Source organism: Empidonax traillii, unplaced genomic scaffold, assembly GCF_003031625.1.
Source record: "Empidonax traillii isolate 1590-97213 ecotype Southwest subspecies unplaced genomic scaffold, ASM303162v1 scaffold1401:size261456, whole genome shotgun sequence".
NCBI lineage: Eukaryota > Metazoa > Chordata > Aves > Passeriformes > Tyrannidae > Empidonax > Empidonax traillii.
Genome location: NW_020956594.1, coordinates 217221 through 239194, shown reverse-complemented (window position 1 = coordinate 239194; position 21974 = coordinate 217221). Strand labels below are relative to the sequence as shown.

The 21974-nt window shown below is 51.7% G+C and overlaps 2 protein-coding genes across 5 annotated transcripts in view; both read right to left on the bottom strand.

The window, feature by feature from the left end:
- Window positions 1-1402: 1402 nt before the first annotated feature.
- Window positions 1403-11096, bottom strand: ATF1 (activating transcription factor 1). Of its 2 annotated transcripts, XM_027907098.1 has the most exons (10): window positions 11014-11096; window positions 7082-7198; window positions 5758-5886; window positions 4295-4395; window positions 3847-3977; window positions 3260-3439; window positions 2755-2914; window positions 2403-2556; window positions 1898-2295; window positions 1403-1858 (listed from the first exon to the last, which is right to left on the bottom strand). In XM_027907098.1, the coding sequence occupies exons 2-8, from the start codon at window positions 7193-7195 to the stop codon at window positions 2412-2414; spliced, it is 960 nt and encodes a 319-aa protein (XP_027762899.1). In that variant the 5' UTR covers window positions 7196-7198; window positions 11014-11096; the 3' UTR covers window positions 1403-1858; window positions 1898-2295; window positions 2403-2411. The 2 variants fall into 2 exon arrangements, with proteins under 2 accessions (XP_027762899.1, XP_027762901.1); XM_027907100.1 differs by lacking the exon at window positions 11014-11096 and having other exon boundaries at window positions 1898-2556; window positions 7126-7198.
- Window positions 11097-14119: 3023 nt separating this feature from the next.
- DIP2B (disco interacting protein 2 homolog B) overlaps window positions 14120-21974 on the bottom strand; it is a 54835-nt gene continuing 46980 nt past the window's right edge. For 2 of the 3 annotated variants that reach the window (XM_027907121.1, XM_027907122.1), the window contains 12 exons: window positions 21690-21811; window positions 21247-21358; window positions 20702-20811; window positions 20403-20533; window positions 19686-19854; window positions 18469-18639; window positions 17912-17973; window positions 17731-17788; window positions 17046-17120; window positions 16295-16472; window positions 15891-16014; window positions 15150-15402 (listed from right to left, as the gene is read on the bottom strand). In XM_027907121.1, coding sequence (XP_027762922.1) covers window positions 15150-15402; window positions 15891-16014; window positions 16295-16472; window positions 17046-17120; window positions 17731-17788; window positions 17912-17973; window positions 18469-18639; window positions 19686-19854; window positions 20403-20533; window positions 20702-20811; window positions 21247-21358; window positions 21690-21811 — 1565 coding nt within the window. Of the gene's footprint in view, window positions 15403-15890; window positions 16015-16294; window positions 16473-17045; window positions 17121-17730; window positions 17789-17911; window positions 17974-18468; window positions 18640-19685; window positions 19855-20402; window positions 20534-20701; window positions 20812-21246; window positions 21359-21689; window positions 21812-21974 lie in introns of all 3 variants that reach the window. The other variant, XM_027907120.1, reaches the window with a different exon arrangement.

The following is a 21974-nucleotide window of genomic DNA, read 5'->3' as shown; positions in this document are numbered from 1 at the left end:
AGAACTGGCCACCACGGCTCTACAGTCTCAACACTTGATGGGTTTTGTTTATTATGACTCCACATTGCAAAAGGAAAAGGAGAACACACAGTGAGGATCAGCTACCACGGAGCTCCCAGGTAAGTTCAGAACTGTAGGTCAAACCCCCTCTGACACGTTCCAGGTAACACAACACACCTGAGGGGAAAGGCCCAAATCCCTGGAGGTTCACACTCCACGCTGCTCGTTTTTCCTGAACTTCCACCAGAGGAACAGCAGGCACTGACACCTCTCCAGGAGCGGCTCCCTCAGGCCAGGACCTCCCCAGCCTTGTTTCTGATGTGCCAAAAAGCTCCTTCCTGGCAGGATGGCAACCAGGAGTCACACTCCAGCCTGGCCTAAAGGAGCCGCCTCGGGACTTGTGTCCAGAACCACCAGAGATTTAGGAACTCCAGGAAAAACACCCCCTTTTATGACCCACTAACCAGGAGATTGTGGAATGCAGGTTCCTCACGGCAAAGAGGAATCTGCTCGCTACCAGTCCATGAATTCCCAAAGGAGCAGAATGAAAACTCCTGACTGACCGTGGGATGAGCATCACACATCCAGGGAGGGAGCACGGCTTGGAATTCCACCTGGATTCTCTGACACCTTGGGACAGCACAGCCCCCAGCGCTGCTCCCGCTGACAGAACGGGGAGCAGGACTGGGATTCGATCCCAGCTGTGGAGAGGGGGGGTTGTCACGGGATTCTGGGGGTCCCCTCGTCCCATCCCCTGCTCAGGGTCACAGCCTGCCCAGGTGGCTCTGGGGATCTCCAAGGACGGAGATTCCCCACCCAAAAGGGAGTCCTGATCGTGTCAAACGTTTTGATTTTCGCCCGAAACAAACTAAAACTGTACAAACTGAACTCTCTGACACAATCAGACCTAATGTGCAGATACTGTCAACTGTGGGGAGTAAAAAGCCCTGATTTATTTTTTTTTATTCTTTTTTTTTTCCCCCAATACTCTTTAGGATCCATTTTTTGTTTTTTGCAAGTTGCCCACAGACATACAAAATTAATTCAAATATCTCCTACACCAAAGAGGATCTCATTTGACTTTGTACTATCCATAAAAATATATCCTTGAAAATCTGGTTCACAAAATATTTCATTTGGTTACTAAAATGAAATATATAAACTGTCAAAATACGTATAGAAACTCAATTTCAGGTTTTGTAAAGATCACAATTTAGCTACAAAATATACCGACCATCTCCCTGTCTGCAATAGAATATTTGCTTACAAAGACACCACCACTTTGCAAAATAATAGCTCCTACCTTACAAAATTAGGCTGGAAATGGTAATTTTGCACTTCTTCCAGCAATAAACCAGAAACTAGAACCTCGTAACCCTTTGGTATAGATCTTCCATTTTTCACTTCATCATTTCTCTTCTATTTGGTTTCGTGTTCCAAAGCCCAGGAGAATCCCCAGCCAGGACAAGCATTGAGTGTTTAATTGTAAATGTGATCAGCCACACAATTTAATTTTCAACGATTGATGTTTCTCGTGCCCAGAACTGAGAACAAAACTCCTGTGAAATTAAACTGCCAGAAGTTTGAATTTCGGAAATTCTTCAGGACTTTCTGTCATCAGTCCTTGTCCCCACCACACTGTGCTTTAAAATCACGGATGTGTTGAATTGCCTGGAGAAAAATCAACACAATTTCCTGTGCCTCAGACATTTCCAGGACCAGGCCTTCTGGCTGCCTTCTGCAGATCCTTCCCAAATCTGATAAACACAGCAAACATGGATAAAAATCATCCTAACTTTTTAAACTGCCATCTGAGAAAGAGGAAAAAACATAATTTATACCTCGAGCAAAGTATCAGCTTTTTCTTTTTTTTTCTTTTTTTTTTTTTTTGTATCACCTGCACCTGTAAATACCAACTTACAGGTTAAAATAAAAATATTTACAGACAAGTAACTGAAGGAAAAAGGATTGAAAAAAAAGAGTAAGAAATCAAAACATACACTGGTTATAAATGTTACTAATAATGTCAGCTATGGCAAGGATTCCATTTCATCCACGTTTTCACTGGAACCAAATTTTGCCTCCATTATTAGAGGTACTGGTAGGAATTTTCAAAGAAACTCTCATCACCTGCCTCGTCACACGTGACTGTCCTTCCACTGTAGCTGCAATCTTGACTTTTATCAGTTTCCAGTTGTGCCAGCAGGAATTTTGGTGAGGTTTTCTTGTCTCCTTTTTGTACTTTGTCACCAACACGTTGTAAATAAAATCTACAGAGTCTCTGAGCTGTGAAATCTAGGTAGAAAAGTTTCAGTTTTGACCTTTCATCTAGTTTTAAAAAATTCAGTATAAAAAAAAAAAGTCTCCTCTGAAATTTCACCAGTCCCCAAAGGCTTTTTTACCTTCCTTTCTTACACACTTTTATGACAGTAAAGATCTTTCAAAGTTTTCAGTTCTTCAATTAGAGTTTTGTTCTGGTTTTCCAGGACCGCCACTCGGTTTTCCAGGCATTTCACGTACTCCTTCTTCTTCCTGCGGCACTCCCGGGCGGCTTCCCTGCAACACACGAGCGCGATTGCTCACCTTAGATCTGTTTTCTGAACGTTACAGTCGTGAGACAGCTCAGCTGCAGGGAGGAACAAAACCAGGGAGCGAGTCTGGGTGAGAATCTCCCGTGGTTTTGAATCTCCCAAGCTCCAGGGAGCGGGTGCAGCACAACCAGCAAGCTCAGCGAGCCCGGGGGCAGCCACGTACCTGTTCTTCATCAGGCGGATCTCCCGTTTCAGCTGCGGGTCGTCCGTCTTGCTGGTCTGCGACGTCAGAGTGACCGGGGACGTCATCACCACCGTCTGCGGCAGGGACGACGTGGTGGGCGTGGTGCGGATCTGGTACGTCTGCATGTCCCCAGAGGCAGCTGGGGACACCAGAAACGGGGCAGGGTTAGGAGGGGACAGCTGGGGACACCAGAAACGGGGCAGGGTTAGGAGGGGACAATGGGACACCAGAAATGGGGCAGGGTTAGGAGGGGACAATGGGACACCAGAAATGGGGCAGGGTTAGGAGGGGACAGCTGGGGACACCAGAAATGGGACAGAGTTAGGAGGGGACACCAAAGGGGGCATTTTTAGGGGACAGCTGGGGGCACCAAAGGGGGCAGCGTTAGCAGGGGACACCAAACAGGGCATTAGCAGGGGACACCGAACAGGGCAGCGTTAGCAGGGGACACTGAAGGGGTGACCCTGTCCCCAGGGGTACTCACTCTGCACCACCACCTGGTTGCTGGGCACCAGGATCTGCTGCCCGTCCGAGGTCTGGGCGTACTGCAGGATGGTGGTGCCGGGCTGGGAGGTGCCGGTGTTGGCCATGGTCAGCGCCTGCAGCCCCTGCACCCCGTCCGCCCCCGGCCCCGCCAGCTGCAGCCCGTTGGCCGCGATGGCGACTGCGGGGAAGGGACAGGGACAGCACAGTGAATACCATCAAAGGGACAAATCCTATTCTTTTGCTGCCTCCCTGATCCCACAGGAACCTTTTGGTGTGGTCTATGATATGTCTGTCTCTCTGTATATATCAGTGTCTTCACTGAGCTGACATTTTGGGTTAAATCCAGCACAGAGCACTGCTGGGTGCTTCACACCGACAGCCTTAAATGTCCTAATCTGCAAAAACTAAGATTACAGAGCACTGAGTTTACCTGAGGTCTGCAGATACCAGTTATTTCTATGCACTAACTTTACTGACTGCTAGATAATAACCAACCTTTGAGTTTCATCTTAACCAAATACATAACAAAACCTGTATTTTGAGGCCAGCTGAATAAAAACTGTGTAGGTATTTCGGGTGACGTACTGTACTGTCCTGTGCTTGTCTGGTAGATGGGTGTGGGAACGGACATGGAGGTGACAGTGGAGACCCCGGGGCTTTCCTCATCTCCTTTTCTATCCCGTGTGTCTTCAGAGGAAAGATCTTTCAAAATTTTTCTGTGGGGGGAAAAAAAAAAAAAAAAAAGAGTTTGACATTTGGCTACACTGCCCACTTCAGTGAAGTGATACAGCTGAGTAAGATCACGGCTGATGCGCATTTTCCCCTGCACGACATCGTGCTGAGGCCCATCTCCAGCCAGTGGAGTCAGAGTTTCCTCTGGCAGCTCTCGGGGTGTTCAGTGCCTGAACAGCCCCACTGCACGTTCCAAGGGACAGCAAACAACTTGGAGGTCGACAGAGCATGTGAAGCCACCGAAAGGAGCCGCTCCCTTGGTTTCAAACACGACACCAAGGGTGTCCCATCTCATCAGTACCGGTACGAGGGGCGGCGAGCCAAGATGCCTCGAGCCTTCTGCGAGGAGCCGATGCTGTCTGAGGAGTCCTGGGAATCCTCGCTCTCAGACAAGGAAGAGACCTGGTGGGAGAGGGAACAGGAACACCAGTGATGCACAAACACAGATGTTTATGTAGGCAGAGGAGCTGTGGGGCTTGTTGGTGAGAATGTGAGCCCAAGGAAAACAACGTTTAAGGCAGCAGCGTATCAGGGAGTGAATGTGAGAAGCGCTATCTGCGATTCTCTTTATTCTACCGTGTGCTCACCCAGCTCAAAGTGTTATTTTGTCTCTGATGCTCTTTATTAGTGAACACAGTATTTATTTGTTCTTATCTGTGTGCCAGCAGCAGAGTCCAGAGGAATGCAGAGAGCTCTGGGAAAAGCCTTTCCCACCGAGCTGCAGAGACAGACAGAGCAGCCCACGATCTGCAGTGAAAAATAACCGCTCGTGGTGTACTTTTTTTTTTCCCCTCCCAACAAGGCCACGATGTTCATAAATAACAGGGAAGGAAAAAAATAAAAAAAGGACAGAATCCAGTCTGTGGGACCCTGCAGGAGGGGGAAGGAAAAGGAATGGGATTAAGGGAGACACGAGCACCAACAACCGAGGCGGAGGCTCGACTGCTTTCTCTCGACACGTGTTCTCCTGTCCCTGCTCTGGTGTCCCAGCAGAGGCAGCTGACAGTCCCTGCCAGCTCTGCTTCCCATGGTTTATCAGTTCAGATTGGTATGAGCAGAGGAGTGTGGGACAAGGATCAGGGACAAATTCCTGTGTTTCAGGGCAGCTCCTCCCTCGCCCAGCTGCCAGGGCAGTGGTTTCCCAGTGTAACTCCAGTGCCCCGAGGGCTCTGCAGCAGGGACTGAACGGAGCAGGGACTGAACGGAGCAGGGACTGAACGGAGCAGGGACTGAACGGAGCAGGGACTGAACGGAGCAGGGACTGAACGGAGCAGGGACTGAACGGAGCAGGGACTGAACGGAGCAGGGACTGAACGGAGCAGGAACAGCCTCACTGGAACTCCCCGGGCACCCCTCGCAAGTGACTCACAAAAACCACGTGGCCAGTGAGTAAGAGGCACAAGCAGAGACTTGGGCACCTCTGAGAGGGAGTTACAGAGCGCACGAGGTGAGCAGGCAGCAGCTCAGCCCTCTGCTCGGGCCCACCTTTCCCAAAGACTCACTTTAACCCATTTCTGAATTATTATTATTATTATTCTACCGCTCCTCACTCACTCCCCCTCCTTGGGGGGGGCCAAACCCCACCGCCCTGTCTGCCAAGGCACAGCCACAGAGCTGTGGGCTGGGGTTTGTTTGGAACTCCAAAGGTGATCTCAGCACCAGCCCAAAGGAGGGATGTTGTGTCCCACAGGACTGCCCCTGGATCCCTCTCTGTCCCTCACAGCAGTGCCGAGGTTTGGGGCTGGAAAGCCCTGCTGGGGTTACCTGCACGGTCTGCACCTGAGGGGAGTGGATCACGGAGGAGGACTGGGCTGTCTGGATGACTCCCTGCACCTGGACTTGCTCTCCAGGAAGCTGAACCACGGTCAGGGGGGCAGAACCTCTGAGAGACATCTACAACAGAGCCGAAACCATCAGTAAAACCTCTGTGCCGCGGGGCTCGGGGAGCGCAGCTGGTGCAGAACAGGCAGAAGCTTCTTTTAATTATAATTACACCACAAAAGTACCTGTGAAGATGCACAGTTTTGAGGCAGCACTTACTGTGAAAGTGGCTGAAACAGGTTTTTGTTTCCTTCGGTTTTGGGGGAAATCAAATATGTCACGTTATGTCACATATTGAGATTAAAAAGATGCAAACACCGCGACTTCCTAGAGGGTCTGTAGTTTGGACACCGAACTCACATAAATCCTTGCACTTTAATTCAACTGATACTGTTCACATGTTCACAAACCAAGAATAATTCAAGTTGACTGTAAGTAAATAATCAGTTTCCTCACCAAATTTCTTCACTACTTTATTTAATCTGAAATAAATGAGAAGATGAAGGGATCGTTAACACTCACACAGCTGAACTTCCACCTCAGGCTACTTTTTGTACCATAAATCACAATATTAAGGGACATTCAGAACTATATATAAAAACAGCATAAAAGCAGCCTGCAAACCAACCCCAGGACACCTGCTGATATTCTCTCCTCTCTTAAATCCAAATTTTGCATCAAAACACCAACTGCCTCCACAGGGTGAACAGTGGGTGAGCTGCAAAACGTTGCTGTTTCCCAGGAAAACCCTCCTGGAAGGATTCACTCCCAGGTGCAGCAAAAGGGGTTGACTCCTGGAGGGGTTCAGGTGAAAGCTCTGACAGGGATGTCATCTCGGAGGAAGAATCTCACATTTCCAACTTCATATGATTTATCACATTAAATATGCTCATGCTGGGCTAAACTCCAAGTGTTTCCATGGTGCTCAGCACACCCAGCATTGCTGTTACTACAAAAGGAGCTGGAAATGCTTTTCCTGAGGAAAAAAAAATGAAAGCAGGGCCCTGATTTATTCCTGAGCAGCTCCTGTGGTCAACCAACCCAACCTCTGGGCTGCAATTCTGCATTGTACGAGCCCAAAAAATAACTTTCTAACACTTTTTCATTAATTTGACGCCGTTCACCAACAAACAAACACATCTTTCTCAACCTCCTCCTGCTTTCTCCTTCTCCGTGTGCTTTTAAGAATGAACCTTTGGTTTCTGGCACACTAAAAAGTGGCTCTGAAGGCCCTGAAATGTTTGCTGAGATCCAGCCCAGGCTTTACCTGTTGGGTAATATGAGAGAGCTGAGCTGCCTGGAGGGTTGTACCTTGTACGGCCGAGGGCTGGGACGGCGTCACGGAGCTGCTGCTGCTGCCCTTGTGCACCTCTTCCATCATCAGCTGGGGGAAAACAGGGACGTGCAGTTAACAGGGGATCCCTCAGTGGTCTGGGACGGGAGGGACCTTAAAGGCCACCTCGTTCTACCCTGTGCCACCAGCCCAGGCTGCTCCAGCCTGGCCTTGGACACCTCCAGGGATCCAGGGGCAGCCACAGCTTCTCTGGGAAACCTCAGGGCCCTCGCAGGGAGGAACTTCTCCCCAGTATCCCATCTCACCCTGCCCTCTGGGCAGTGGGAAGGAAGATCCAGGAAGAAAGCCGAGATTCTGTATATTAAAGAATATCCTGCTCTAAGCAAGAGAATTTCCCAGGAGATTTTACAGCCAAACCTATTTTAAACCATCCGAAGGTGTACAGAAACAAACCAGGGACTCGAATCCAAGTGGAGAGAGAGCGCAGTTTTGAATTTTAAGCCTTGCCAGAGTCACTCTGTCTCCATGTAATGCAGTCACCAACACCTCTCTCATGTCTAAGGTTTTATATTTAACTGCTCAGCGTCTTGCCAGCATCCCCACCCCCCTCGGATATTGGGGGATTCAGGGATGCACAAGTGCAGGTTTCAGCTGGGGGGGAGTGGGCGGACCAGCCTGGAGCATTAAAAGCTGATGGGTGAGTGTTAAACATTTTGTCACAGAAGGTTTGAAAGTGTTGAAAGGACAGTTGCTATGAGACTGGAAATTACATTTCTTTCTGTGGAAATGTGAGTCATTGATTTTTCCCTGCCGAGCTGAACCGCAGCGAACGCTCCGAGGGGGGAAAAAAGGCGACGGAGAGCAGAGTCCTGTTCCTGCATCCTCAGCTCCCAGGGGTCCCACTCGGGACCACCCGGATCAGGCACTAAATCAGGGCTTTGGAGGGATAAAAAGAGTGTTTGGGTGGTACAAGACACATTGATGGAGCAGCTGTGCCACGGGGAAAGGCTGGAGAATTGGGATTGTTCAGCCTGGAGAAGGGAAGGCTTTGGGGTCACCTCGCCGGGGCCTCCCAGGACCTGAAGGGAACCTGCAGGAAAGATGGAGAGGGACCATTTCCAAGGGCCTGGAGTGGCAGGACAAGGGGGAAGGGCTTCAAACTGCCAGAGGTGGGATATTGGGAAGGAATTCCTCCCTGGGAGGGTGGGAGGCCCTGGCACAGGTTGCCCAGAGGAGCTGTGGCTGCCCCATCCCTGGGAGTGTCCCAGGCCAGGCTGGAGCAGCCTGGGCTGGTGGAAGGTGGCAGGAGTGGCACTGGATGATCTTTAAGGTCCCTCCCAACCCAAACCATTCCAGGACTCTGTGATTCCATGTGTCCTCTACAGCACGGACCAAACCCTCCCCAGCACGTGATGCAGCTTCCCAACGTCCTCGTGGCTGCAAACATCAACCACATCAAAAACGAGGAGCAGAATTCATGACAAACATGTGCAGGGGACACAACTTTGTCTGTCCTCTAATGCAGCTTTAGCTTTAATAAGGGGGAAAAAAAAAAAATCCACCTTTGCCCCCCCCCCCCAACCCCGGGGCCCCTCAAACCGAAATCCAGCAGCGGCGAAGATGACACCGAATTTCCAGCGCCCCAAAAACCCCCCCTGTTCATTTCTGTAGCGCCAAACCACAGCCTGCCCTCCCCTGCTCTCTGTCACCCCTTTCTCTGCCTCGTCGTCCCATGAAAGACTCAAACCAGCCTGCAGAGAAACAGTGAAACCGATAAAAGCACCCAAAAGCAGCACCGCGGGGAGGTTCTGCTGATCTCCCTCTCTCTGATGGGTGTGAAGTGCTGCTTTACAGGAGTGAAAGATAAAGCACTTCCCATTAGAAAGGTGGGGTTTTTGAGCTGACTCCATCTCTGCTTGCTCTGTGGTGTCTTAATTATTCATCCACCATCCATCTGAGCGCAACAATATCCATGAGAAGACTCAGCAAGGTGGGAATTCCCCCTGGAATTCCTCCCTGGATGTGACTGTCTCACAAGGCTCAAGTGCCTTTACCTTGCTGAAACACCTTACTTGGCTGGAAAACTGGGAATTTCCTATTGGAACGGCCTCCTGTGAGCACCTGAGGCAGCAACTGGCATCCACCAGCTTGCAGAGGGAAGCTCCAAGGGAAAACCTCAACCTGCAGGTCTCAAGCTTTGACAAGAAGCACCAAAAAGGGAAAATCCCTGAGCACAACCACAGGTGAAACTGCTCCAAGAGCTGAATTCGGATTTATTGAGCTGAGAGAGCTGCTCACCTTGGGGAGAAGGAAGAGTCACAGAGTCCTGACAGGAGGGTTTATTTATAATTTATAATTATTGCCCTAATCTGGTCAAACCCCACTTTTTTAGGGTCAGACAGGTACAGGTGATGTTTTTTGGAACAAAACCAAAGTGTCCAGGGAGCTGCACCTCAAAAGTCATTTAACTGAGAGGATTCTCATGAAAGGACTTCAGGGACTCCCAGAATCCTGGGCATCATCTCCCTCCAGCCAGGGATTTCAAACAGAAGCAGGAATGTCACAGTTCATCCTGGGCACGATTTGTTTCTCACCCCAAAGCTCAGGGACAACCCCCCCCCCCAAATCCCACAGGCCTCAGTGTGACCCCCCCACCCAGGAACATCCAAAATGCCTCAGGAGTGGCAAAAAAAAACAACCCAAAACATCTCATTCCCACAACTTTCACTAATTCTCTGAATTCCCTAAAATGCTACAAAGAGCATCAGAGGAAGGAACCAAGAGCTGTTTTGCTCTTTTAGATCGAGCAGAGGAAAGGCCTAAATGATGTTTTCACCACTGAAATACTGTAAGAGCCAATTAATCATATTTTTAAAGGCTTTCTGAAGTCGGAAGCCAAAGAACAAATGGGACAAGGCATTTGCTCTCAAATACTCAGTGACAGGAGACAAATTCTGACATTTACAAATTCCTCAAAGGGATTGAGAATGTTTTTTTTTTTTTTCAGTGACACTGAAGTAATCTGAGGGAATTCGGGGTTCTGCAGTGCCTTAAAATCAGCAAAAAGATTATTTACCTAATTCTGCAACTGAGACGCCTGGGGGAATTTTGTTCACCCAGAAAACTGTCAGAACTCCACAAACACACAGAGATATTCCTTGAAACTCCACGTGTGTTTTCTTCCACTCCCCCCGCCCCAGCCCGTACAGGAACGTCCCTGCCAGGAGCTTCGGCCCCAAAAGCCGCAGCCCGAAACCCTCCCTGTTCCACCGGGGATCTGAGGGGCTGTGAGAGCAAAACCCCCCCCCCGAGAGCACCGACATCCTCCCCAGCGCGATTTGGGGAAAAAAAAAATCCCGGGAGAGCAGGTACCGACGGCCATTAATTAAACGGCGCCTTAATGAGCGAGAAAGCTCCTGTTCGCCACGAGCTGCCCGGCACCGACTGGAGCTGGGGGGGCACCGGGGGACCCCCTTTTAAACCCCCCCACCCCCAGGGAGGGGGGAAACGGGACTTGGGGGTGGGGGGGGTCCCTCCTCACCCTCAGACTCCCCTTTCCCCCTTCCCAAGACTCGGTGGGGGGGAAGGAGCAGGGAGAGGGAGCGGGAATGGGGGGAACGGGACCCGGGGAGGGGGAAGCGGGAGGGGACCCTTCGTCACCCCCAGACCCCGTTTCTCCCCTCAAAGCCCCCCAGGGACAGCAGGCCCGGCCCCGGCAGCAGCGCCTCAGGCCCGGCCGCGGCCGGAGCTCCCCGCGGGCCCCGCCGGGCCGAGGCCGAGGCCGCGGCCTGTGCCCGTCCCCTCACGGACGGCGCGGGGAGGGGGGGGGGAAGCGAGGGGAGGGAGAAGGGGCGGGCGGGCCGAGAGAGGGGGTGACGGGGCGGCCTCCGCAAGCCCGCGCTTACCTCAGAGCCCCGCGGGGCCGCGCGTGGGGAGCGCCGGAGCCGCCGGGTCCCGGTGCCGGTGGCGGCCCCGGTGCCGGTCCCGCCTCAGGGGAGCGGCGCCGGCGGGGTGGGGGGGGGGGGCGGGCCGCGACCATAGAGAGGAGCCCCCGCCATAGAGCGCCAGCGGCGCGGAGCGCGCGCGCGCCGGGCTAGAGCGGCCGCCTGAGCGCCGGCCCCGCCCGGCCGGACCATAGAGAGGGCGCGGCGGAGCGCCGGGCCAGGCAGCGCCCGCGGAGACAGCGCCACCCCGCGGCCGGGAGGGCGGCCGCCGCCGCCGCAGGGGAAAGTCGCGATAGTCCCGATATTCCCGGTGTTGTGTTCCCAGCCTGAGCTGCGAGGGATCCCCATCCCAGCGCCCTGCCCTTGCCCACCCAGCCGCCGGCTGGTTCCTCTCATCCCATCCCTCGTTCCCTGGGAGCAGAGCCCGATCCCCCCCGGCTCCAACCCCATCACAGGGAGTTGCAGAGCCAGAAGGTCCCCCCTGACCCTCCTCTTCTCCCCAGGCTGAGCCCCCTCATCTCCCTCAGCTCTCCAGCCCCTTCTCCCTCTGCTCCAGCCCCTTCCCCAGCTCTGATTCCCAAAAACTCGGATTCACAAAGCCGCAGGTCCAGGACACCCGTCCAGCCCTTCACCCCCTCAGGGCTCAGACCCCCCTCAACAACACGAATAAAAAACATAAACCACTCATGAGTCCTCCCTCTCCCCTGGATCAACCTTAACCCACGTTTCCCCCCTTAAAAACCAAAAATTCCTTCATGGAAACAGCATCTTGAAGGACTAAACGAGCAACCAGGCATCAATATTTATTAACACAAGACAAAGGAAACACAATCAATGCGTTAATGGGACACTGTCCAGCCAGGTGTTAAAATTTAAAAATGTAACTAAGCTAATTTTAAATAAATAAAACCTTTATACATAATTACAGAAACGCCGGAGTCTGGATTGGACAATGGGAAAGAGGTTGACAGAAATTAAAGGAAAAACAAATGCACCTAGGGCTAAAACTGATCTGGTTTTTTTACAACCTTATTTTTAGAGCAGTTAGTAGGAAACAGCTGAATTCCGTTGATTTAAAACAGAAACGAAGTGCAAATTCCAACAGAAGAGGATGAAACCGACCTGTTCCCACACAGTTTGCTCAGGGAAGATCCAGAGACAGTGAGACACACAAACTGGTTTAGTTCAGTGGGAAGAATTCCCACTTTTTCAGCTTCGCTGCGGTCGCTAAGCTTGGAACCTGAGGGACAAGAGGGAGGAATAACGTGCCCTGTGCGACTCCGGGAGCTGGGAAGGCAAACCAGGGGGGAGAGGCTGTTTTTTTTATTTTGATTTTTTTGGGAAAAGCACCCAGCCCTGCCCCTGCCAATGCCTGGAGTGAAGGATCTTGGTTTGTTCCCGCATGGAAAAAAAAATCACAGAGGAAGGGATGGAAGGAGTGGAATGAGCCGTGGAAAGCTCGTGGGAGCCAAAGGGAGGATCTGGGGATTCCGGAGTCCCAGCTCCATCCTCCCTCCTCCCCAGTGCTTCCCACTGTGCCAAAACACGGACAAAGCACCCGGGGAAGCCAAACTGAGCAGCTGCTCCATGTCCCTGGAATGTTCCCTCTTTCCAGGGGCAGGGCTGCATCCATCCTGCAGTTCTCCAGCACGGACATGCCAGAGGGAAGGCTTTGGAGCACCCAGGGAATTGCAGGACAAAGCCCCAAGGCATGAAAAAAGCCCACCCAAACAAAAAAATAAGGGAAAAGTAAGATTAAATGAGTCCAGTCTCATTCAAAAAAAAAAAAAAATTCCCACTTTGGGAAGGCCACCTACCACATTTGGGGGATCTCTGGTGGAATTCACACACACACCTCGTTTCCTTTGTGAAGAAATCACGAGTTAAAATAAACAGCAACCCCGGAACTGGACTTGAAATCCACTCCGGGGGACAAAAAGCATCCGTTGAAACAATTCAACTAAAGCTTTTGAGTAAAGGAAAAAGGTCCAAGACCACCAGAATTTTCCCTGGAAAGGTCACGTTGGAGTGAAGCTGCTCGGCCCGGCCCGGGCTGTGCAAGGAACACAAAAATGGTGACACAGAGAACATGGAATAACAGGAATTTTCTGGCTGAAAAGGGAGAACCACCTTTGTGCACTTTACACCCAAAATAAGCTGCAGGACCAACTGTGTTAGTCACAGTTTCCCCTGTCGCTGTCCCCACGCTGCGGTCAATTGGTTAAAACTAAATATATTAAAGATTTGGTGCCTATTTTGCTGTGGAAAACACAGAAAAAGGTTCCCAAAACGTGCCCCCCGTGAACCGAAGTGTTTGCAAAGAACCTTCAGCCCAGACCTGCCATGAAACTTCCAGTTCCTAAAGCTATTTCCCCACCAAATATTTTAAATTTTTTTTTTTAAATTTTTTTTTTTCAAAAATATACTTTCAAACTTCTTCTCTCTGAGTTTTTTTTTTTTTTTTTTTAAAGCTCCTGTTTTCGGTGAGGAACTACCAGGGTGCAGCAGGAGCTTCTTCCAGGACACGGCTGGGCTTCTGCCCACGGATCCACCGGGTTCTGCTCCAGGAACTGCCACAGGATCTTCCGAGTCCACACCATAAACCTTTTAAAAACGGCCCTAAAAACTTTGCATGAGGTATCTGGAGCATCTGAAAAGTTTTATTTACACTGTATATACCACGTGGGACTCAAAAAACCCCGCTGCAGGATCTGGCAGCAGCCCCCCCAAGGCTTCCAAAATCGGATTTTAGCACCCAGAGGAATGTAATTGCTATTAAAAGATGAAGCGTTGAACGGAAAAAGGTCATTTTTCGAGTCAAAGCTCAACCACCAGCTCTGTGGAAGGGCTTCCCAGCAGGAAAAGCTTGTTCCCTGCTGCTCTAAGGCTCCTCTTTCTTCCCATTCCCTGACTCTGGAGCTGACACAGGAGGTGGAAGGCTGGCAGAGCAGACTGAACAGCATCACCGAACCCTCTGACTCCTGGAAAAGAAACAACTGCATCCAACCTAACCCCAGGATTCCCCTGTTCCTTCCAGGGAACGCTCTGGGGGAAGATGGGCTCCTAAAGCCTATTTACAGTATTTCCTGGGGATGGAAGGAGTCATGACTGGGTGGCACAAGCAGGGCAGTCCCCTGTGTGTCTGTGTCCACCCAAGGAATGTTTTTTTCCTTCCCACACCCAGAGCCAGAGGATGAGGCCGAGGCTGCACCATTCCAGTTCGGGATTCGGGACCTGCATTGCCGTTTCTCCCCAGTTCCAGGTTAAATTCAGCCTCTTGGAGAAAGATGTGCCTTAATATCCAAAGGTTCTACGTGCTCTGACACACTTCTGGCCAGGGTGAAGAGACAAATGAAATCAGAAACCTGTGGAAGGTGGGAGCATCTCACATTGTGTCTGAGCCAACACCAGGATGCTGAGGACCACAAAAGTCACCCGTCCTTAAAAACATCAACCTCCAGCTGTCCTCATAAGCCAAGTTAATTTGCTACCTAAGTGAATTATGTATAATAATATTTACATATTTAAAATATAGGCAAAATTCTTTTTTTTTTCTTTTTTTTTTTTTTTTTTTAAATTCCAGAAATCTCTATATGAATAAGTAACTCTTCGATTCCGCAAGTTATTGATTTGGTCATGGCACAAATTGTCAACAAGCTGTGTGATCCCACGGGATGAACAGCTCCAGATGCAATCATGGAGTAGGGAACTGCAGAACTCTGATGACCCTTTTCTTAATAGTTTATTATCTTAACTAAATAAACCCTCCCCCTTATAGAATCCTACCCCAGGATTAGATAAAAATACAAATATGTACAACGGGTGAAAAAGTAACACTACGTGTAAAGGCCTTGGGGGTTTTGTAGCTCACACACTTTTCCACTTTGCATTTCTCTAAAGCTCATGGTTCAGTAAACTGTTACAAAGGTTTGCCAGTTGCTTCCCAAATTCCCTCCGCTCCACCGGGACCCCTCCAGGGGCAGGGAGGGAGGGAATGTGGCAGCAAGGTCAAACTGCAAGGTCAAGTATTAGTAATTTCACCAGCTCTGCTTCCATCACCGCCCTGGGTCCTTCTGGTGGTCCTGCAGCTCCTCCCATCACATGTTGTAGGCCACGTAAATGGGGTCCAGCTGATCCGCCAGGAAACTGTCCCGGAGGTGCATCCGCTGCTTCTCGCCTCGGGAATTGATGGGAATCACCCCGGGATCCACCACCACCACCACTCCCACGATCAGGTAATGCTCTTCCAGCACCACGTTGGTCACCAGAGGGACTAAATCCAGGGCCTCCTGCTCGCAGCCACACAGCTCCACCACCACCACCAGCAGGTTGGTCCAGGTGAACACGGCACTGGAAGGGCAAAGGAAGAACCAACAGAAAAGCCGGTTATTGTCACAGACATCCCGAGTTTCCAGCTGATTATCTCAGGTGGAGCCTCCCATCTGCTCTGGGTTGCACTTCCAACCTAACCCCAAGGCGATCTGGCCCTGAGGTGTCACGGGTCAGTTCAGACCCACCTCAGCACCCCCTGTGTGATACAACAACACTGCTGCCACCCACTGGGAAATGGCTCTTTACCCCCCCAAAGGAGGAAATCATCATTTCTATTCAACACTGAGGCTTGTGAGAAAACACCGGAGTCTGTTCTGACCTGCACGTGGGAAATCAGGTGCAGGCCCGGCTGAGGGCAACACAGATAAACCTGAATTTCCCAAAAGGAAGTAATCTGAATTTCCTGATTTTTATTTTTTTTTTCCCCCAATTAAACCCTGCCTCTTTGCCTAGACTGCTGCAGTCCAGCTGGGCCAGGAGCAGTGCAGCCCTGGGGGCTGTGTTACCATTCAGCAATGCTCCTGTGGGTCCGGGACACCGAGGTCTCGATGTCGATGGGGTGGTACCGCAGCCCCCGCAGCTCCAGAGTCTCGTCCAGGGCTCCCACGACGTACAGGGCATCGTGGCGCTCTGGGGAGAGGGGAAAGGAGCTGTCAGGGCTGGAGTTCAGGGCAAACAGAGTGTAGGGACACCTTCCACCAGCCCAGGTGGCTCCAAGCTGGCTTTGGACGCTCCCGGGGATGGGGCAGCCACAGCTCCTCCGGGCAACCTCAGGGCCTCCCCACCCTCATGGGGAGGAACTCCTCCCCAATATCAACCCCACCAGCTCCCCCAGGGCCACTCCCTGAGCCTGTCCTGGCCCCTGTCCTGGAGATGTGTGACCCTGAGCTCCCCCCAGACCCCCCCAAACCTCCGCTGGCCGCCGTGAGCTCGGTGCGCCGCACGAATCCCAGGTAGCCGGTGCGGGCCCAGAGCGTCTGCGCCGCGTCCCCGAAGCTCAGGCGGGTGTTGAAGTGGTCGGCCTGCAGGGTCTCGTTGTCGTAGATGGTGTAGTAGCCGCTGGCCGTGTGGGGGCTGTTCACCCAAATCTGTGCAGGGAGGGGAGAGCGACCACTCACCCCCGGGCGTTAACGTGGAGCTCCGGGGTGAAGGGTCCCTTTTTATCTGCCACCTTTTCAGACCAAACCTCCAAATATCCTCCTTTATTGTCTTCATAACTGTCTTAATTATTCTCTTAATAATTATTCTCTTAATATCTGTTGTCTTATTAATGCACCTTGCAGACCCACTCTCGCAGTAACTGAGTAAAAAATCTGTGGATTTTTAACGTGTCGAGTCCAGAGTTTGATAATAATCTGCCAACACAGACAAATGCGCTGGTTTGTAATCAAGATGGGGAAAGCCAAATGTAAATTAAGATTATCTGGGAGCCAGTTTGCGAGATTTAGAGTGGGAACAAGCTTTCCTTTCTAAGTGGGTTTTCTTTCAGCTGGGCAGGGAAATAAAGCCCAAATTCTGAGAGCTGCAGCAGTAATTCAGCTTGAAAAGGCCCGTGAGGTTCACAGCTCCAAACTGCCCCCCCCCAACAGCCTCAGAACCCAGCAGAGAACAGCCCAAGCAGCAGCAGGAGAAGGTCCCCAAGGAGCAAAATCTCCACTCACCTCCCCAAGGTGGGAATCTCCCAGAGGCCCTTTTGTCTCCGGGTTGACAATGACCACTTTGACTCCGGGCAGGATCTAAGGAGCACAAGATGGAACGTGTAACTCCTGCTGGATTATCCTCAGGCACAATAAACCACATCCATTCAGGGCAGGATTTCACCCACAGCCACCACAGGCAGGGATCAGACACACCAGGACGGGTACAGCGAGGCAGGATCAGGGAATGGGTGGATTCCAGGGCTCAAGGGCCACGCAGGGAGGGCATTCTGGGCCTGGACATGTTGCTAGACCTCGATTTTGAAGGATTCAGTTACAAAAATACCAGGAAACCTCTTTTTGTTAATCCATGAGGGAGCAAGAGTAAATCCCAAATACAGGCTGATTTCAAGGATCCCACAGCCCCCACTTCTGACGTGGACTCGATGATCTCAGAGGTCTTTCCCAAGCTAATTCACTCTGTGATTTGGTTCATTTACTGCAAACAGAACCAATTCTCCCACGAGTTTCAGCAAAACACGCTCCTTAATCATTACTTCACTACAAATCCAACTGATTTTCCAGAGGAACAGCGTAACCAAGCCCTTCCCGAGCCCTGCCACAGGATTATCCTTCCCAGGGCTGTGAGAAATGTGTGGTTCCCAAACTGCCCCCTGTGCTGTGGCTCCGGATGAAGACGTGGAATTACCTTCCCAGACTCGGAAAGCAACAGGCTCTGGGGAGCTCCTCGTTCCACCAGACGGACTCTGAGGGGAAAGAAAACCTTGTCAGGAGAAAAGAGGGGAAATCTCCAGAGCACTGTGAGAGCTCAGCACCCTCACAGCATTCTGTGTAGCTGGTAAGTTGATTTAATGAACTGATTGATGTACCTGTCATGCCTCAAGGATTTCAGGTCCACGTACACCGTGGTGGGATCGGGCCCAGACGTCCCCTGAGGAGTTGAAACATTTAAAACCCCATCAGTTTATCTCCATCAGGCAGGGGAACTTCTGCCTGAGCCCAGAAACCTTTCCAGGGGTTTCCTACAGCACAATTCCCACTCACATGCCCCCCACCTTTGCAGCTGCACTGATGGAGACCCCTCAGTGGTCACCGGGTAACACTTGGGAGGGGGGGACACACAATCCAAGCCCCCTCAGCCATCAGTGCTGGGACAAGCAGGCACTGTTTGTGCGGGAATAAACACACCAGCGCTGTCCATGTGGGAATGAACAGCTCCCCAAGCCACGTTCCAGCTGCTTGGAGCATCTGTGGTATAATCCGGCAGCCGAAAACAAGGGAAGCTGCTTAAACCTGCTGCCAGCTGCTCTGGGCAGGGCAGATGTTGGGCTCCAGATGGGGGGAGCCTGCGGATTGGGAACGGAACCGAGCCTGGAACGAGGGATCTGGCACTGCAGGGACAGGGGGAGGCCCTGGGAAGTGTCACCTGTAAACAGATGGCCACGTTGACCCGGGAGCCGAAGGTGGTGCTGACGGCGCGGGACGAGAGCCCAATGTCCTTGAAGAGCTTGGAGAAGGACTGGGTGAGGGACACCCTGGGCCGCTCCTCTGCCACCACCACACACGTCCTCACACACGACAGGTTGATGCCCCGGGCCTGGGGAGGACAAGGATCAGGATCAGGATCCCTCTCAGCAAGGGGCATTTGCTCCTTGTTCCCAGGGACACGCAGGGCAAACCCTGCTCTTGTGGTCAGGTTGTTTCCTCTCTTCAGCTTCTACTTGTAATAATTATTATTATTATTATTATTATTATTATTATTATTATTATTATTATTATTATTCAGGGCTGGATGTGCTGATCACCTGTCACCGCTCAAGAGGTGGTATTTGCTTCTTATCCCTGGAAATAACTCGGGAAATGCAGGACAAACCCTGCTCTTGTGGTCAGGTTATTTCCTCTTTTCAGTTTCTAATTATTATTATCATCATTATCATTATTATTACTGTTGTTGTTATTCAGGCACAGGGCTGGATGTGTTGGTCACCTCTGCCCCCTCTCAAGAGGTGACACTTGCTCCTTAATCCTGGGAATAACTCGGGAGACGCAGGACAAACCCTGCTCTTGTGTTCAAGTTATTTCCTCTTTTCAGCTTCTATGTGTTGTTGTTGGTGGTGTTATCATTATTATTGGTGGTGTTGTCAATAATAATAGTAATAATTATAATTATAATAAAAGTATTTCCACCAGGAATGCAGTGACCAGCACATGCCCAGTGTGCTCACCTGGTGACACAGCCCTGCCACCCCACAGAATCTCCCAGAGGGAGCCACTGCTGCACTAAACCCCGGGCCAAAAGCCACCTCAGGCACCTCATGGAGCTGTTTTTTCCCCTTCTCTCATCTCCAAGGAGAACACACCTCCATTCAGCAGCCCCTGCCATGTGCTGTACATCATGTGCTGGGCTCAGCCTCCACTGCAGGCTGTTACATAAGGAATCCTGCAGCAGAGCCCTGCTGGGATCCTCCCCCTGCTCAGGGCTGTCCTGGCACTCCCTGACAGGTGATTCCTGCACTCCACACACCTCCCTGCTCCACCCCAGCCCTTCCCTCTCCCGGGGCTGCAAACCTGCTTTGCTGATTTGCCTTCTGAGCAAAACTCGTATTAATTTACCCAAGGGATCACTCAGGAAACGCTTCTTACCTTCAGCATTTCAACTTGGTTTCCAAGTCCCTTTGTGCACAGTTCCATGACTGAATAGGAACAGAAAGTGTCCCTTATTTTATACTGGCTGACAGTAGATAACCAGAGAAAAAGGTTGGATTCCAGCTCCATAGGAGGAATTAAAACTGACTGGTGTCCAGAATACACGCTGGGAAGAACACAAAGGAGGAAAACATTTTTGTGCAGCTCATAGTTATCCTTAAATTAATATTTACTGTATTTGCACATTACACTCCTGCCAAGCCAAAAAAGCAGGCTGTGGGACTCTGCAGCTGAGGCAAACTGGAGCAGCAGCATTTGAAAAAATGCAACTTCCTGTAGAAGAATAACAATTTGTGCACACACACAAACGTGCACAAACACTGCCAGTGAAGGAGCAGAACTGGCTCGGCCCCCCCCTCCCAGAACAAAAACTCCCTTATTGCAACTTGTAATCAAGGAAGAAAGGGGAAAAGAAACACTCTGGAGCCAGGAGGGATTGGCAGCACCAACAAACATAATCAGGAGGGGATAATCTGCAGGAAAAGGGAACGTGTTGTCGCGGGTTCAAAGACAAATCCCCCCCTCACTGTAAATCAGCCACTTTGGTCATGTCAACACGCCTGTAATTACACCCAGAGGGACCCATTTCCCGCTTAGAACCGGCCAAGAGTTAACCTGCCCCTTTCCTCCCTCTCCAAAAAAGAGGAATCCTACCTGCAAAGGCACCAGAGCACGAACCCCAGCCCGCAGTAGGGGTCCAGGCAGATGGCAATCTGCCGGGAGGAGTAGAGCTCACACTGCAGCTTGATGGCCCTGCACAGGCCGCTGACGGCGGCGTGGGACATCTGCAACACAGGGGGGACATCAGCCCAGGGCCCCCCCAGCACGGGCAGCTCAGGGCAGAGGTGTCACACCCATGGCTGTGGCCCAGGGCACGCGCTCAGCGAGGCAGGGGCGGCAGAGACACCAACAAGCCATGACCCTCCCCATCTCCCACCCCCCTGCGGCTGTACCTTCACTCCTGTGAGCATGCCCGTCGTGGAGACACTAAAATCTAGATATGCCAACATTTCAGGCGTGGGTGGCTTATAGATCTGGGCCAGTCGCTTCCTGGGCAAGTCATCTGTGCAAGAGAGGCACACACAGGTTAGTTTTGGTCCCTGGACCGCTGTTTGAAAGGAGAATACAACTTTCAAAAAAAGCCAGAGAGGGAGGAAAAAGCTTCCTATTAATTCTCTTTCCAAAAGAGACAGACTGGTGTATGGCAGGAGTCTTGCCAAAGCTCCCACGTCGGGAATTTATTTAGTCTCAGGAAAAGGGAGAAAAGACCAACTTGCCCTTGAATTAAGGAGATTAAAGCTGGCTGCAGGAAGGTTTGTCTGCACAGCCATTTCCCATGCACAGCTCAACAAACGCTCCCAGTGAACAAGGTCACAGTTAGATTCTGTCTTGGGCAGGTTTTGTAAACATTCAAACGAATTCTCCGGAGCCAAAGGGGGGGACAGTTCCCCTTGGAAGTCACTGGTTCACACAAGTTCCAGAAGCCTTTCTGCCCCACCTGTGTCGATGATGGTTGGCCAGGTTTTCACATCCACAGCTCCAGCTGCCTCCCTGGACTTGAGCAGCCTCATCAGGGTCTGGGTTGTGAGGATACAGGCGGCTTTGCTGACCTGGAGACACAAACACCCACTGACCAAAGCCCGGCCCAGCAGCACTGCCACTGCAAGGCCTGCTGTTCAGAGACCGTCTTACCATCCTCAGCCACTTTCCCTCAGCAAACCCGAACTCCTTTCTCTGCCTTTTGCTCTGTTTTTCCTTCACTGAACACCCCCACTGCAGCCCAACCTGCCCAGAACCTGCCGGAACCTTCCGAGCGGGCGAGAACGTGGCACGGCCACCTCCAGCTCCCTCTGCCCCGTCCAGCTGTGCAGGGCAGTCACTGAGCAGCTCTGGGTGGGTGCCTGGCACCCAGGCAGGGTGAGCCCCCACCCCGTTCCTCACCTCCACGATCATCCTCACGGTGGGCAGGGTCGCGGTGAGGCTCTGGGCGTGGGGCGGGCGCACGGTGACGGGCACACAGCCGGCGTACAGGCAGCCATAGAAGGCTGTGATGAGCTCAATGCCTGCAAGGACACGGCAGCTGGAGCAGGGGACACCGGGGAGGGACACCCTAAGGGACACCAGGGCGCTGCTGCTCCCCCAGGAGTTCCATCCTGCTGGGGAAGGGGGACGCTCCCGCGGCACCAGCACGGAGGGCGGCACAGCAGGCTGGGGAAGCTGGGATAA